We start from the raw sequence: 15,464 nt of genomic DNA, 5'->3' as shown, positions 1-15,464 counted from the left end.
AGGGCTGCTGTTAGAAATCACGGGGCCCCATACATTATACCTGACAGGGCCCCCATCTAAAAGTGACTGAGGTCATAGATATATCAGTCTTTTCAGCTGCACAGATGAATGAAAAGGATGCGCTGTGAGGCTTCCTGTGCATTCACAAACCGAAGCATAGTAAACAATGTTTACTATGCTTTAGTGATGAATGGGCACAGGAGTGATTGGTAACGATCGCTGACTTTGTTCATTCAGGAAAGGAAGGGGACCAGTAAATGACATACTTACCAGCCCCCCCGCTCTCTTGAAAAGTCCCCCTGTGTGCCCGCAGTGGCGGGAGAGAAGAGGGAAGCTGGCAACACTGCAAGGAAAAGGGGCACACAGGGGGGCCCGGACAGCAGATGGAAGAGGCGCATGTTCCCAGAACCAATCCCCCTGCAGAAAGAAGAGAAGCTGGCAGCGCTGCAGGGGAAGACAGAAGAGGATCGGTGTCTGCAATAAGACAGCTTAGCTGGACCTCCTGCTCAGCAGGTTCCTGGGCCCCCCCTTTTGAGCTCATGGGGCCCGGGCCCAGTACAGAAGGGCTGGCTGTACTGCCTTATCAGTGGCCCTGATTCTTGAAGGGGTGTTATCAGATCCTTTCTTAACATTGGGGCTCCTCTCCTAATATTGGGGCTCCTCTCCTAATATTGGGGCTCCTCTCCTTATATCAGGACTCCTTTTTTTTAATATAAGAAATCCTTTTTAAAAAAAATCAGGGTTCCTTTATTAAGATTTTGGTTACATTTGTATTATTGGAGATCCTTCTTTAAATGCGGCTCCTTTCTTAATATTGGGACTCCTGTTTTAAAATTGTGGCTACTTTTTCAAAATTGAGAATCTTTTCTTAATACTGGGACTCTATTCCTAATATTGGGGTTCCTTTCCTAATACCAGGGCTTGATTTTTTAATACTGGGGCACCTTTATGAATATTAGTGCTTTTTTGTAATATTGGGGCTCAATTCTTAATAATTGGCCTCATTTCTTAATATTAGGGCTCCTTTATGAATATTGGGGCTTGTTTTTAATATTGGAGCTCTATTCATAATATTGGGGCCTTTTTAATAATATTGGCGCTTTGTTCTTAATATTGGGGTTCCTTTCTATATATTGGGGCTCCTCTCTTAATATCAGGGCTTGATTTTATTACTGGGCTTCCTTTCTTAATATTAGGGCCCCTTTATGAATATTGGGGCTTGTTTTTAATATTGGGGCTCTATTCATATTATTGGGGCCTTTTTAATAATATTAGCGCTTTGTTCTTAATATTGGGGTTCCTTTCTTTATATCGGGGCTCCTTTCTTAATATCAGGGCTTGATTTTATTACTGGGCCTCCTTTGTGAATATTGGGGCTTGTTTTTTAATATTGGGGCTCTATTCATATTATTGGGGCCTTTTTAATAATATTGGCGCTTTGTTCTTAATATTGGGGCTCCTTTCTTAATATCAGGGCTTGATTTATTACTGGACCTCCTTTAAGAATATTAGGGCTCTTTTGTTTGTTTATTTTGTGGCTCAACTCCTAATAATTGGTTTCATTTCCTAATATTAGGGCTCCTTTATGAATATCAGGGCTCGCTTTTTATTTTTTGGGGCTCCTTTCTTAATACTGGGGGTCATTTCCTAATATCGGAGCTCCTTAATATTGGGACTATTTTCCTCAAATCAGGGCTCCATTCTTAATATTGGGGCTCCTTTATTATCTGTGCTTTGTTCTTAATATTGGGGTTCCTTTTTTAATATTGGGGCTCCTTTTGGAATATAAATAGCAGGGTTTGTTTTTTGATTTTGGGGCTCTTGTCTGCATATTGGGGGTCAATTCTTAATATCGGAGCTCCTTAATGTGGGGGCTCCCTTTTTAATATTGAGGTTCTATTCATAATATTGGGGCTACTTTATTATTATTGGGGCTCCATTTCTGGGTCACACTTGGTCCTTATTAAAGATAAATGCATAAATATGACCAAATACAAACCTACTGGTCCCTATCTGGGGCAGAAATGGGTCTATTCACACTCATGGGGGGAGGGGGGGTGATATGTTGGAACTCTTGGACCAGCGGCAGTTGATAAATTGCATGTGTGTAGAATGTTGCTGCTGATACAATGTATCACTACACTCACTCTGGGTGCCACCATGATGGATATATATCTGCAGTGCCCCGCCGCAGGGACAGCCCCACCCCCTGCAGTCCTTTGACTTCCACACCCACAAATCCCACAAGCTGGCAGCCAGATAATGGCATCTTTTGGTCTCAGCTGAGGAGGCACAAGGCAAAGCGGTTGGCACACACACACAAAAAAACCACAGCAGGATGGGGGGGCTGGGCCAGAAGTGGCAGCTCAGGCGGAAGCTATGCCAACACACACAAACCGTTTTATAAGAGATGGGAGGGACTCACTGCGTGTAAACTTCTAACGCACATCCTTCCTGTGACGGCGTCAAACAGCATCTGAAATACAGCAAAAAATTGGAGGGAGGCGTCAGAAGGGGCTCAGCGGCACAACTTATTCTTAACCAACCTACAGGGGGCGCTAGAAGCGGGCCTGGGATTGTGAACAAACGCCACTGAGTCAGATGTTCGGTCACTGATCAGACTGCGGCAACCTCATAGGGGATACTGAGCTGACTGCTCCTGGCCGGAACAATGGGGGGGCTGCCGGTGTGGTCACATAACATGGTGTTCAGATCTGCAATGTTGGGGTATCGGGATCTCTAATTCCTCCACTGCCAAAGCTCACAAATATTCTGCATCATTGCATTATAATTGCATGAGATACACAACATCTCTGTCTACCAATCCCAGAGAGGCCAACGCCATCCTGGGGGGGGGGGGCGTGGAGAGGCCCCCCAACTCTACTGATATGAATATTGCCTATGATGATTGGGTGATCAGTCTTGTAGACATCTCCAACATGGTGAAGGTCTGGGCGCACTCACATGCCAAGCTCTCCTACTTATGAGGAGCCAACTTTCATTGCATTCATACAGCAGCCAGCTCTGGGAGAAGATGAGGTCGGGCCCTCAGGGGCCCAGCCATGTTCAAGGATGTCTAACCTCACGTCTTACCCATCAAGCACCAGAGTCTGGTAATGTCTTCCAAATCCTTCCATGCCCCGACAGTGGGGGGGCTTTGATAAAACTGTAGGAGATTGAAGGGCCATCATAGGAGGTTGTGAGGCTCTATAGGAGGTTAGGAGATCAGCACCTGGGTTGAGGCCCCGGAGGACTGAGGCCATGGCCTGCTGGTAGATATCTTGTCTACCTAGATAAGTTGGTAAATGTATCTAGGTAGGCAAGCGACTACGGTGTTTTTCCAGGGGTGTTTAAGGGCTGTAAATAGCCCCTGGGGATCCCTTTTACCTATGGAGCACTGTGGCAGTTTGGCAGGGACTGTTGGAGCTGAGGGGTCTCAGGGGGGCTCTGGGAAAACTGTAGGAGATTTAAGGACCATCATCAGAGGTTGTGAGGCACTATAGGAGGTTAGGAGATCAGCACCTGGCTGGAGGCCCCGGAGGACTGAGGCCATGGCCTGCTGGTAGGTATCTTGTCTACCTAGATAAGTTGGTAAATGTATGTAGGTAGACAAGAGACTGCAATGTTTTTTCGGTGGTGTTTAAGGACTGTAAATGGCCCCTGGGGGTCCCTTTTACCTATGGAGCACTGTGGCAGTTTGGCAGGGACTGTTGGAGCTGGGGGGTCTCAGGGGGGCTCTGGGAAAACTGTAGGAGATTGAAGGGCCATCATTGAAGGTTGTGAGGCACTATAGGAGGTTAGGAGATCAGCACCTGGCTGGAGGGCCCGAAGGACTGAGGCCATTGCCTGGTGGTTGAGAACCATTGATGGTTCACCCATCCCCTGGATATCAGAAGACCCCCACCAATAATGGGCATGCCATGAACCCAACTCACCGCAATGTGAATTCAGATTTCTCTTCATTAAAAGGCACAATTCTTTTTTCTTGTATTAATATTTTTAACGGTATCTAGAAATGGCATCGAGTTATTTGTGTCGCACTGGGCGGGGCCTGTTTTCTAACTACAGACATATCATGCGAGCCTAAACCACAATGCTGAAAGCACACGCGGCAATCTGCTTCCCTATAAATCAAAAATAAACCGAGCACCCGGCTCCTCTAGAATTACAGATGGTAACAGATAATCATCTCCTTAATCTACTTTCTCACATTATCTCGCCTTGTTTCTGAAGAACGCCGGGCCCTCTGACAATTCACACGGCACACACGCACTTATCTTCCTGTACGGGGCCACTGGCAGCTACCAGATGTAAAGCTGCTGCCCAATCCTTCGCCCGCTGCTGTCCGGGAATACCGCCATCCCCCAATTCCACAAAGCCATATTGTGTCATTTGGACCTAAGATGGTCGGTGAACTTAGCTTCTGCATGTTTGTAAAAATTGCGATATAATAAATACAAATGTTCTTCGTTAGGGATGAGTAAAACCGAGAATTCGCATTTCCTCGAAATTTCGGTAAAAATAGAGCATTGCGGAAATTTCACCATTTTGGAAAAAAAAAAATACATTGAAGTTAGCGGAAATGTGAAACTAACCGCTTGCCATCCGAGGCAATTTTTTAGAATTTTTTTTCACGATAAAATCTGCATTGTTTGCTAGAAACGACTGTAATACCCTCTAAAAATATATATACTTTCCGAAAGCAGAGACCCTGGAGAATAAAATGGTGGTAGCTGCAATATTTATTTATCAAATGCATATTTTCAGGAAAAAGTATAATAAAATTAATTTTAGTGCAAACAAACACAATATATTATATTTTATTAATTATATTATATTATTATTATTATTACAAAAGATGGGGGTTATATATTATATTATATCATATTATATTATGTTATATCATATTATATTATTATTACAAAAGGTGGTGTTGAAATGTTTGAGATACCAAACATGTCAAGTCTTTGTAATTGTTTTTTTTTTTTTTACCTTTTATACAATTTTTTTATTTCACAGGGGTGCTAACAAGCCACCCATGTAATAGCATGTGATGCCCACTTATGTGATACACATGCTCACTCTACACTGCTTTTTTATGGGGTGGGTGCGGGGGTGCTTCTAAATGTTTTTTAAAATTTATTTTATCTTGTTTTTTTTTTTTACGTTATTTATTTCGCAAGGGGGCTAGAAAGCCATCTATGTGATAGCATGGGTTCCCCCCTTATTTGGCACACATGCTCGCTTTTTATATGGGGTGCGTGCAGGGAGTGCTTTAATTTTTTTTTTTTATTATTTTCATACATTTTATGTACATTTTGTTTTTTATTTCTCTCACAAGGGTGCTAACAAGACACCTATGTAATAGCATGTGATACACATGCTCGCCCTACACTGTGCTTTTCTTATGGGTTGTGTGCAGAGGGGTTCTAATTTTTTTTTTTTTTTTCAAATTATTTTAATTTATTTTATGTAAATCAATTTTTTTTACACTATTTATTTTTTTTACTTTAATTTACAAGGGGGCTAACAAGCCACCAATTTGATACACAGGCTCACCCTACACTTCATTTTTTTATATATAATGTGAGCAGGGGTGCATTAACATTTATTAAAATTTATTTTCCATAATTTTTTTTCTAACTTTCTCACAAGCCACCTATGTGATAGCACTGGCAGGTGACAGGTCCACCAATGCAGCTATTTAAGAATGGATTGTGTTTGAATAGCTGCATCCTCAGCTACACTAGCCAAGGAATGACAGCTGTGACTCCGAAGGTGATGTAATACACATAGTTTCTGAGGTTATTTGTTATGGGAGGGATTGAGGAGGGGGTGGCACCCCCCCCCCCCCCCATGAGAGTCCCATAGTGCTCTAGAGCCACCTGACTATCGGGAACTTTTATCGGGAAGTCCTTCGCTGGCTCTTAAAGCCGGAAACCGAGCTGCGGCTGTGAGCTGGATTTGACCACTTGTCTACCATGTTGATTAATGTATCTTGGTAGACAAGCGATTAAGGTGTTTACGGGCTGTCAATGGCCCCTGGGGGTCCCTTTCACCTTTGCCGGACTTGTCCATGTGCTAAAAAGTGGAAGCCCAAACTTGCATTCAGTATGTTGAGGAGTATCGGAAAGTTGTCAGTTCAGTATGTTGAGGGTATCGGAAAGTTGTCAGTTCAGTATGTTGAGGGTATCGGAAAGTTGTCAGTTCAGTATGTTGAGGGTATCGGAAAGTTGTCAGTTCAGTATGTTGAGGGTATCGGAAAGTTGTCAGTTCAGTATGTTGAGGGTATCGGAAAGTTGGCAGTTCAGTATGTTGAGGAGTATCAGAAAGTTGGCAGTTCAGTATGTTGAGGGAAGTTGTCAGTTGACTGAAGGTGGAAATGACTCTTTTGATGACCATTGACACATTGTATCTCAATGTTCTTTGTATCAATGTGAAGAAATGTGTCACTATAATCGGCCAATAAGATGTCACACAACTCACATACAACTCTTCACTATGGACATCATGGGCCATTAGGGTGGTTTGGAAAAACTACAAAATGTCCTCATCATAATAAAATAAGTCCAGTTGAATGTGGCCAATTACTGCCAGCACTGAACACCTCGGGCACGTGCCCCACATCTATTGCCAGGTGCCCCGGGTCTTGTGGCTGTGAGCGCCCACCATCGTTACTCAAATTTTCTGTCTGCCCCGCCCACCAGCTATAACATATTTGCACGTCGCTGCCCTACCTGCATTTTCTAGTGTAACCTACAGGCTGCCTGTGGATAGCGCCTCATGTGGCTCCACCGCCCACCACACCTTAGGGTTAGGTAGGTTGTGAGAGGAGCCAGACAGATTACAACAAGATGGAAAGGGGTCACGCTCCATGCTAACCAAACTTGAGGAACATTGTCTTCATTCTACTCAAGGATGAGTCATATACCACAGACGGCCTCATCCCTTCCGTCAGAGGTGTCCACATGTCTGGAAGGAAGACAGAATATCGGGATCTCATCGCACATCACCACTTCTGAGTCAGCCATAGAAGAACATTCTCCCTGCTCAGCACAAGAATAGGAAGGATTCTGTAACACGCCGGCACCTCCCCCACTCCTCGCTCAAGGTTACGCTCTTTGTTCAATTAATAGGAGCACCAGGTGAGGTTAAGAGGGGCATTTGGTTCAAACAATGGGTGCAAACTGAGATTCAGACAAAAGCAGACCATAACGAGACGTCGGTGGGATTCAGGTCGGGGCAAGAACAATGCCAAGCACGGCTGGTGCAAAATTTAATAACGTAATGCTTCAGTTTTTTCCAGTACAGGGAGCTGTTATATATTTAAAGGGTCACTCTATCCCCAACTGATATTTCAGTGTTTGGTGGTTGCCAAAGAGTTTCAATGGCACATCAAATCCAATGACCATATTGCTGCATGGGTTCCAATTGAGACAGATGAAGAATGTTTCCTCCTTAATTAGAATGTTCGGTGCAGCCAACTAGATGGATTACACTGGCCTGACCACAACCATTCATCATAGACACACCGCAAGATTACCTTGTCACTCCGGCAGTTGTTCAGACCCAGATTGTTCAGCGGGATCTTCCCATCTAAGCCGTGTGGTTGGTGCTGCTCCCGCTGGATCTGCTCCCTCATCTTCCTCGCCTCTTGTATGGCCTTCATGACCGTATCCTGGTCCCCAAACAGCGATGGAGAGTTCAGACTGGACAGGATATCTGCCGGGACAACAAATGGCATCAACAAGAGCAAAAGTAATGTTACGTTATATAGGACAGGAAGCTGGGCGTCGTCCACATTGACCAATCCCAGTGGCAAGCTGATAAGTCTACGCAAAAAAAAGACTATTTTTTCAACCAGACTATTACATCTTGAATGGTAATTCCCCCACAAATATCTCGAAATGTAAATTAAAAGGAAGTTTGACAACTTTGTCAAAATGATCATCTTCGTTAGTGAGCACTCTGTATAGGGCACTTCTATGCGCTGCAGTACATCCCCCCCCACCCCCATCCCTTGTGTGTCTCTCAGACTCCAGTGTGTCAGATTCCTCACCCCTATGAAGGGCGCTCTGTTTTGCTGCTCAGGCCGGGAAAGTGAATCAGCTCATACCAAGGAATCATTTTTGGATGCGGAAAGGATAAAAATAGAATGAGTTGTTTATCAGAGGCCAACTAACAATATGCCCTTTATTGTATAAGATGATGACCGTGCTTGTCTACGGCCCCTTCCCTGCCTTGTATACGGCCCTCTTCTCTGCCTTGTCTATGGCCCTTTTCCCTACAGCCCCTTCCCTGCCTTGTATACGGCCCTCTTCCCTGCCTCATCTTTGGCCCCCCTCTTCCTGCCTTGTCTATGGCCCTTTTCTTGCCTTGCCTACAGACCCCTCCTTGCCTCGTCTACGGCCCCCTCTCTGCCTCATCTACAGCCCCCTCTCTGCCTTGTCTATGGCCCCCTCTCTGCCTTGTCTACGGCCCTCTCTCTGCCTCGTCTACGGCCCCTCTCTACCTTGTCTACAGCCCTCTCTCTGCCTCGTCTATGGCCTCCTCTCTGTCTTGTCTATGGCCCTCTCTCTGCCTCATCTACAGCCCCCTCTCTGCCTTGTCTATGGTACTCTCTCTGCCTCATCTACAGGCCCTCTCTCTGTCTTGTCTACGGCCCCCTCTCTGTCTCATCTATGGCCCTCTCTCTGCATCAACTATGGCCCTCTCCCTGCATCACCTATGGCCCTCTCCTTGCCTCTCCTATGGCCTTCTCCTTACCTTTCCTATGGCCTTCTCCTTACCTTTCCTATGGCCTTCTCCTTACCTCTCCTATGGCCTTGTCTATGACCCTCTCTCTGCCTTGTCTATGGCCCTCTTTTTGGCTTGTCTACAGCCCTCACTCCCTCATCTACTGCCCAATCTATACAACTCTCTTCCTGCATGTCTATGGTTCTCTGTTTAGTAATATCCTTGAAGATCACTGTAGATGGTCTCCAATGAGCCTGAACTAGCCTAAAATGGCTAATAAGCGTGTAGGCCACAATTATGGCAGAAATGAATCCAATGATAAACACTAGTTTTGTACAACATTGTGTACGCATTCTATAGATTCCTGGGCTTCCGGTGTATAACCTATTTTCTTTACAAGATTTATTCTCTCAGCTATAGATAATGACTGAACTTCCTCTTTTCACATTTCTTCACTTTGATGAGTCCTAGATAAAAGAGTTAAACTTCTCCCACTTACACATGGAGGCTGTACAGTAAAGAATAGCCCTCAGCTCAGCAGCACCCATAGAAGGGTCAAAGGCAGTATGAGGTCTCTGAGCCCTTCTCTGAAATCAGCAGCGCTAAGGCAAAGTACTTGTTACAGGACTGGCTACTGCAAACATTCCAAAATGTTCACAGGCTGCTTAGAGATTTGCAGGCCTCAGCTTATTCACTTTAATTGGACAGCTGAGGGCTGTTTGAAGTCTGGGCCCTAATCTGGAATTGACTGCCCTGAAATGGGCTGTTAGAACCAAGTATATAGATACAGATATATGGCTCATTTCACAAAGCTAACACACCAGGATAAGGATCCTTATTTTCAAAAAGTGACAGTTATTTTCAGCAGAGTCCAATAGAATGAGAACGACAGTCACATGTGAAAAATAAAGCTCACTACCTCTGTGGTAAAGCTTTGTGAATTGAGTCTAAGGTCTCTCACATCCCTCCAGTCTTTCCTGGAGATCTGGACGCCAGTAAAGAGCACCTGTTCCACTCACCTAAGGAGGAGCCCCGGCCCAGAACTCCACTGATTGGACTGGGAATCCCGCTCTTGCTGGAGAGGCTCACTGGGCTGGTCTTACTGGGCATGAAGAGGTTCTGCGGGGGAGACGTGGGCGACTTCACGGGCTCGGCCGTCTTCGGTCGCGCCGACAAGTTGAGCGGTTGGGCGGCCTCGTCCTGCGGGGGAGAAAATTTCACATAAACAATGATTAGAGGAAGATAAATGGGCCACATTAGCACTTAAGACAAGGCGGATGTTTTACACCTCCCAGACAATGCCGCTATCTGCCATCGTAATAACAAAGGGAGCTAATTATTGGCGCACTCGAGGAAGCCCCCCTAACAAACGCTCATTAATTCTTCCTATTTACATCAACACGCGCGCTGCTCGGCAAATTAAAATCTGAATTACAGCACATGGCAGTTCACTTCTTAATGTGTTTTCCGAGATTTAAATTAACCCGGGGCATTTACAAAGAATTATTTAAATTCCAGGCGAGAGGAGAGAGAGAGACGGCGGAGAACGAGAGCGACTCGGCAGATACAGACACAGAATGTTCTACATGTGGGGTCCAAATGATGGTTCCCCTTATTATATGAAGTGCTGATTCTCACAGCTCCACCCAAAATCCTCCCTCCGGCCTCCCCATCAGTCTAGCACAGGTGTAGCGGCTCCTCTCCTGGACTGCAATGGCTTCCTCTGATTTCACTGCACACTGTGAGCTTCTCACAATGTGCATCCTTGTCTAGGCGAGGATGACGATGCTTGCCCCGCCCCCCAGGGGGGGCCTCTCCCCTCTCGCAGCCTCTTGGGACAAATCACACATCTCAGGAGGCTTCAGGACCAGTCACAGAGCACCACAAAATATCATGCTTTCACAGTGGAGAGCCGGCTGTGGTTCTTTAGGAAGTCACAGCTGGCTCCCATATCCAAGATGGCGGTGCTGGGGACCTCTGTAATCCAGGTTTTGTAGCCTGTTGGGTAGGAAGTCACAGCTGGCTCCCATATCCAAGATGGCAGTGCTGGAGACCTCTGTAATCCAGGTTTTGTAGCCTGTTGGGTAGGAAGTCACAGCTGGCTCCCATATCCAAGATGGCGGTGCTGGGGACCTCTGTAATCCAGGTTTTGTAGCATGTTGGGTAGGAAGACACAGCTGGCTCCCATATCCAAGATGGCGGTGCTGGAGACCTCTGTAATCCAGGTTTTGTAGCCTGTTGGGTAGGAAGTCACAGCTGGCTCCCATATCCAAGATGGCAGTGCTGGAGACCTCTGTAATCCAGGTTTTGTAGCCTGTTGGGTAGGAAGTCACAGCTGGCTCCCATATCCAAGATGGCGGTGCTGGGGACCTCTGTAATCCAGGTTTTGTAGCCTGTTGGGTAGGAAGTCACAGCTGGCTCCCATATCCAAGATGGCAGTGCTGGAGACCTCTGTAATCCAGGTTTTGTAGCCTGTTGGGTAGGAAGTCACAGCTGGCTCCCATATCCAAGATGGCGGTGCTGGGGACCTCTGTAATCCAGGTTTTGTAGCATGTTGGGTAGGAAGACACAGCTGGCTCCAATATCCAAGATGACGGTGCTGGGGACCTCTGTAATCCAGGTTTTGTAGCCTGTTGGGTAGGAAGACACAGCTGGCTCCCATATCCAAGATGGCGGTGCTGGGGACCTCTGTAATCCAGGTTTTGTAGCCTGTTTGGTAGGAAGTCACAGCTGGCTCCCATATCCAAGATGGCGGTGCTGGGGACCTCTGTAATCCAGGTTTTGTAGCCTGTTGGGTAGGAAGTCACAGCTGGCTCCCATATCCAAGATGGCGGTGCTGGGGACCTCTGTAATCCAGGTTTTGTAGCCTGTTGGGTGATTTACAATTGGCAATGGGTGAAATCAGAAGCTTTTGTGCTAATAAAATTGTGGCAAGATTTTACACCGAAGACAATTGGGAAGATTAAATTATGGCATTTTTGTTATGGATGCGATGAGCTTTTAAGTCCTTGAGATCTGTAAATTAAGGACAAGCTCTGTATTCCAGGTTTTGTAGCCAGGGGACCCAGAGTGCTAAAAAGAATGGGCTGGACTCCCAGCATTGGCAAGTACCTGATTTTTAAAAGTCAGCAGCTACAATATTTGTAACATAGGACAAATAAATGGGGCACTCAAATGGGTAGGTACCCCCCAAGCTTAAAAAAAAGAGTGTGCATGCTCTGAAACGCGTAGCCACGCCCTGCCATTCTCCCACTGTGATGTCACTTCCGCTCAATGGACCGTTGAATTCCAGCGTGGTTCCTGAGATAGTGGAGAGACCAGCCAGGCGCTGGCACCAGGTCTGATGCACCAATACCATTGGCAGGGGATTCAGTGGTGGTCTTATTATGAAGAGGGATTACTTAACATACACATGTGAGTGGCCAATTAACTAATAAACATGCCGTGTTGCTACACTTAGAAGGCGCTCTCCCTCTTTTCCTTTGTATACAGTATTTGTAGCTGGCTGCTGACTTTTATATACTTATCATAGGCGTGCGCATAGGGTGTGCCAGGTGTGCCTGGGCACACCCTAATCACCCCTTGTGGTGCAGATTCCCGCTGTTTAGACCCCTGATATTTCACCAAAGCTCCCTAACTGTGCTAACAAAAAAAAATAAAATTGTAAAAAAGAATAAAAAATAACAATAGAACTTCAGACACCGATCTCTACCCTACTGACACCATCAGTATATACACAGGGATATGTGTTTGGGCGTTGGGGTGCACACACTAATGCAATAGGCTGCGCACACCTATGATACTTATTTATTTTTTTTATTAGTATTTTTTAGTAATCAATAGTCCATCATTTTTATTTATTTGGATACATTGATCTAATTAGCATTTTATAATAGTATGTCCTCCAATATCTATTTGATTAATATTTATTTATTTTTTAAAAGACCGAAGTTCCTCTTTAAGTACATTTTCTGCAAGTACAGAAAAATACCCATTAATCCCGCCATAAATAGAGCGTCATTGTCACTGTGGGCAGCTCCTCCAACAGGGCATTGTCACCCTAGAACACTGCAATGTGGGGGCGGGCAGTGCGCTGCCTGACACTGCAGTGCGATTGGGGGCGGTGCACTGCGATAAGATGCAGCGTGTCTTCATTTTAGCGCAGCGCTGCAGTGTGAACGGGACACACAGGAAATATTCGTGTCTCTGTGGTGACAGACCTTTTACAATGCGGTCGCCGCACATAGTGTGAGATGCCCTAAAATGACATCAGCAGCCTGGGATAGGAAGCGTGTTTCAGGCAGGATCACCGGAGAAAAACAAAGGAAAAAAGCCTTTGGAAAAAAGAAAAAGAAAACTAAGGCAGCTGCCACATTTATGGATTGGTAATCTTCAAATTATAAGATTTTTTGGTTCTATACACTTAATTTTGAATAGTATGAATTGCTCTCTATATACAGTGCCTTGCGAAAGTATTCGGCCCCCTTGAACTTTGCGACCTTTTGCCACATTTCAGGCTTCAAACATAAAGATATAAAACTGTAATTTTTTGTGAAGAATCAACAACAAGTGGGAGACAATCATGAAGTGGAACGAAATTTATATATATATATTTAGATATTATGCTTTATACATTTATAGTCATTATCAATCTATTACTTTAGTAATCAATAGTCTATTATGTGGATGTCATTGGAAACATTGTTACAATTATAATATTATGTCCTCTATTTGATTGAGTTTCTTGTTTGTATCGGATAAGATCGGATTTCCCCGTCAATGTTATCATACCTTCAGCCCAGCCGGTGTAACGGGAGGATAAAATCGCCATAAAACGCCGTTTCTTTAGGGGTCCCCCCCAGCACTTTTCTATCCCGACACACGGTCACCGGAGAAGCGTGCAAACAAAGCGCAGCCCTCCGTGCCTCCAACAAATTCCGCATTCACTACGGCAGGAAAGTCTCAGCCAGGCAGAGTTTAGTTTGGGCGCCATCCATCTGCTGCCGCGCTGACCGCCGGACGCTGAGCAACACTGAATCACTCATGTTTGGCGCAGCTACACTATGGGAACGCTGCCAACGCTTCGCACCCACGCTTTGTGACGCAGTGCCGCGGGGAAGAAGGAGTCATAGGTAAATAAGGCAAACCAAAGGAATGACACTTGTGGAACGTCTGCCATTGTTCGACCGTAGAACGCGGTTGGCACAACCTGTATGATGCTATCAAAGGATTCTCGGAGGTGCAATGCCGCCGAACTGCTTTCCCAATGTCCGTCACACCAGAGAAATGCGTACAACTATGTCAGCGTTTATTTGATTCTTATTAAGACAGAGTATACTTTGTTGCATTTTTAGTAAACTTTCACGAGTCAAAAAATGATCAGACAGCAAATTCAAAGGTGCAGATGGGAAGAATCTTTAGAAAAGTCCTTCAGATTTGGAAATCCAGGACAAGCTCTGTGATGCAGGTTCTGTAGCCAGGCCATGTTGGTTTTAGCTCCGGCTTACAGCGACACATCTAACAGTCTCTACCCAAAAGCCAGCCGCTGGAATGCCGACACCAATTCCCGAGGATATTTGCAAATCCTACTTCCTACATGGACATCGGGCACAAGGAAACTCCAGAAGATCCTCCTCCACCCTCGTTGAATAATACGGTGAAGAGTTTTAATCCAAAGACTACAGAAAGGAACATCAGCTTCATATGTAAGAAAGAGGGGAGAATCCGAACCCCCGGAAGTGATCATATAGTCATCCTGTATGTATCTGGAGTGTCAGGAAAAACCCAGAAGGATCTCAACAAACATCTTATCCGTGTGTCCTTCCAACCCAGCACTGAGACAGAAGATGGACATCCCAAAGATCCAGCACAGGGTAAAGGACTTGGTATATGCAGTCCATGATAGTGAGGGATACAAAGACTTTTAGGGGGATGACACAACCTCTCAACAAATGAATGGCCCAACATAAGAAGACATATTCTACAGGTCAGGACTCGGCAGTCTAGCCACCCCTTAAGGAAAAGGAATATTCCCCTGAGGACAGTGAGTTCATATTCTGGACTGGTTCACAAGAGGTGCGAAAGAGGCCATCTGCGTAGAAAGGAAACCACCATCATTGAACAAGTGTTGGGGCCTTCAACGCCATCTGTCTTCCTCATATAATCCTATTTTACCATCTCTACCCCACTGATTTGCCAACAATTCACAGCTTCAGACCTATGATTAGAATGAATAACTCCTAGAGAGACGTCTTGACACTAAGGATGGGTTGATGTTATTAGGACAGGAGGGGTTCCACAACTTTTACACCTACCATCCTGTTCCTGGAAATATTGTCTACACATTCCATGGTGATTGGATTAAGGTGTTGGTGCTACCTGAGTGGATATAAATGTGGAACCCCTTTTCCTGTTTTAGTTACATCCATCTCATCACATCTTTTTAAATCGGCATTTATATACAGAGGTGAGAAAAAGTATGTGAGCTCCTTGGATTTAACAGCTTTTTCTGCCGTAATTTGCCATTAAATGTGATCTGAGTGGCTTAGTCAGAGCCCAGACCTTAACACCATGGAGAGGCCGTGGAATGACCTCAAGAGAGCCATTCACACCAGACATCCTACAAATGCATCGGAGATGAAGAAGCTTTGAAAAGAGGAATGGTTGAAAAAATTCCAGAGCTACTGAAATTGTTTGCTTGAAGTCATTGCTGCCAAAGGAGGTTCAAC

The 15,464-nt window shown here is 45.3% G+C and overlaps 1 protein-coding gene and 1 long non-coding RNA gene across 9 annotated transcripts in view; both read right to left on the bottom strand.

Annotated features, from left to right (window-relative positions):
- SOX6 (SRY-box transcription factor 6) overlaps window positions 1–15,464 on the bottom strand; it is a 548,208-nt gene that overhangs the window by 45,164 nt on the left and 487,580 nt on the right. For 7 of the 8 annotated variants that reach the window (XM_082269784.1, XM_082269783.1, XM_082269785.1 and 4 more), the window contains 3 exons: window positions 9,756–9,936; window positions 7,544–7,722; window positions 2,426–2,476 (listed from right to left, as the gene is read on the bottom strand). In XM_082269784.1, the coding sequence (XP_082125910.1) occupies window positions 2,426–2,476; window positions 7,544–7,722; window positions 9,756–9,936 (411 nt within the window). The remainder of the gene's footprint in view (window positions 1–2,425; window positions 2,477–7,543; window positions 7,723–9,755; window positions 9,937–15,464) is intronic. The other variant, XM_082269788.1, reaches the window with a different exon arrangement.
- The window catches only part of LOC309565057, a 654,865-nt gene that overhangs the window by 264,342 nt on the left and 375,059 nt on the right, over window positions 1–15,464 (bottom strand). The window lies entirely within an intron of this gene.

Source organism: Pelophylax lessonae (genome assembly GCF_965119305.1).
Source record: "Pelophylax lessonae genome assembly, chromosome: 10".
NCBI classification, from domain to species: domain Eukaryota; kingdom Metazoa; phylum Chordata; class Amphibia; order Anura; family Ranidae; genus Pelophylax; species Pelophylax lessonae.
Note: the sequence above shows the minus strand (reverse complement) of the source record. Positions and strands in the feature narration are given on the sequence as shown.